The 1,869-nt window shown below is 42.0% G+C and overlaps 1 protein-coding gene across 1 annotated transcript in view; it reads right to left on the bottom strand.

The window, feature by feature from the left end:
* Nucleotides 1-1,869, bottom strand: part of LOC106531497 (electrogenic sodium bicarbonate cotransporter 1) — a gene marked incomplete in the record, with an annotated part of 80,724 nt that overhangs the window by 44,857 nt on the left and 33,998 nt on the right. The window contains 1 exon segment of the mRNA XM_014027375.1: nucleotides 1,139-1,271. Within this exon segment, the coding sequence (XP_013882829.1) occupies nucleotides 1,139-1,271 (133 nt within the window).

Here is a 1,869-nt window from a genome sequence, read left to right as displayed (position 1 = left end):
CACCGGTAGACGGCAGCCATTACAGACGAACATGTGTTTGTTGTTGTTCCAGAAGCGGCCCGGTCACACATAATGGCATTAGTTTGTTATCATTACTGAGGTGCAGGACTGCTTTTTTTTCTTTTTTTTCACATCATGTCTCCTGCCTGGATCTGTTATTATCTCACTCTGAAGCACGGAGGAGTGTCAGAGGTGAGCTCGTTTCTACTGCTTTTTACGACGCGGTCTCATTTCCAGACTCATGCATTTTGTGAATGAAGCCCATATTTCACTTAGAATACATAAGTAAAAATATTTATCCGAGTATAGTACTACCCCCCAACTTTATGGATGATTTTATGAATTTAATTTTACGTTTTATACTTGAATAAATGCGGTTATGCCTTTATCAACAAAGCAGGCCTAGGGCATTTAGAGCTGGTCACAGTTCACAAGGATAAGGGATGCATGGAAGCATGGAAATAAAAAATAAATCACTGGATTTGAAAAAGATCAAGCTGGCACCAGTGTGGCATTTGTCTTCTGCAGACCACACATGATTCTGTCAAAGAAACAGGACTTTGTTGCCTTTTGGTTTTGCTTTGCCTTAAAGGTAAAACTCATAACAACGTCTCACAAGTCACGGCCACAAAGAGCCATTCTGAGCGCTGAGGATGGGGTTTCCTCTGAGGATAGAGTATCCCTCTGGCTACGCTCCACTTGCCTGTGATCTGCCGTCTTACTGGGACCAGGGGACACTTTAAGAACTTCTTTTACACTCAATCCCATGTGAACACAGTTTTCTAAAACTGGACAAGAATAATTACAACTTGTACCAAAAGGAAGAAGAATGTTCACTTAAAATGTACTCATCACTTGTGGCTCTTTATGCTCCAGAGCGAACCGTGACAGCAAGTCTTGGTCTGATCGTGTGGGAGAGGGGGGTTGTTCTGCCTCTTCCTGGTCTCACAGGGGAGCCCAATCAGATAAGAGTCTGCTGGCCGTTCACTGGAACACGGCCTATTTCCTTACAGTTTTAAACCATGATCAGTGTTCCATGTACAGGATGTAAGTCAGGAACTATCTGGCCACACCAGCCGTTGTTCATTATGTTACCTGGGCATCCCCCGGTTATTAAGCACCTGGCTCAGTGGCTCACCTGGCCGTCTCTTTCCACTCCATCTCCTGCCCGTCCACAGACAGGAGTTCATCCAGCTCCGTGAAGAGCTGAGGAGGTGGTGGGCCGTCATCCTCCTCTCCGAGGATGAACCGAATCCTCTCAGCAGGAGAAACTGCAGGGACAAAACCAAACATCCAATCAGATTAGGATTTTACAAGGTACAAAAACCATCCAAAGATTCTAGTCCTGGAAACTTTACATTAGGGTTGGGCATAATCGTATCGTGTGCAATTAATCGTCAGAAAAACATTAAACGATTACTTTTTGGCACTTGACGATTAATATGATTAATGCCAGCAGGCAGACTGACTGGGGATTACTCTGGTCAGTCTGCTTGTTGCTCCTCTCCACTTCAAATAGGACGAACATTAAAAATAAAGTTCTGTAATTTATCTATCAACACAATTTAAAATATGATGTATATCCTGAAATCTGTAATTTTCACACAATTTTGAAATTTTTTTACAAAGACCAAATCTTTCCCACTAAATTGGTCATCACTACGAAATAAGGGTGTCCAGGGACTCCAGGGGATTAATTGTCAAATTAATCGTTATCGGCTAAATACCACAATTAATCGTGATTAATTTTTTTGCCAATATTGCCCAACCCTAATCTGGACATACAAAAATATTTACAGCTCAAGAACTATTAAACATAGAAACTTCAGATTTCTTTTGTTGTTTAGCTCTTATGAAGGGCCATCCATC

Source organism: Austrofundulus limnaeus, unplaced genomic scaffold (assembly GCF_001266775.1).
Source record: "Austrofundulus limnaeus strain Quisiro unplaced genomic scaffold, Austrofundulus_limnaeus-1.0 Scaffold643, whole genome shotgun sequence".
NCBI lineage: Eukaryota > Metazoa > Chordata > Actinopteri > Cyprinodontiformes > Rivulidae > Austrofundulus > Austrofundulus limnaeus.
The sequence above is the reverse complement of the archived record's forward strand: the minus strand, read 5'-3'. Positions and strand labels throughout refer to the sequence as shown.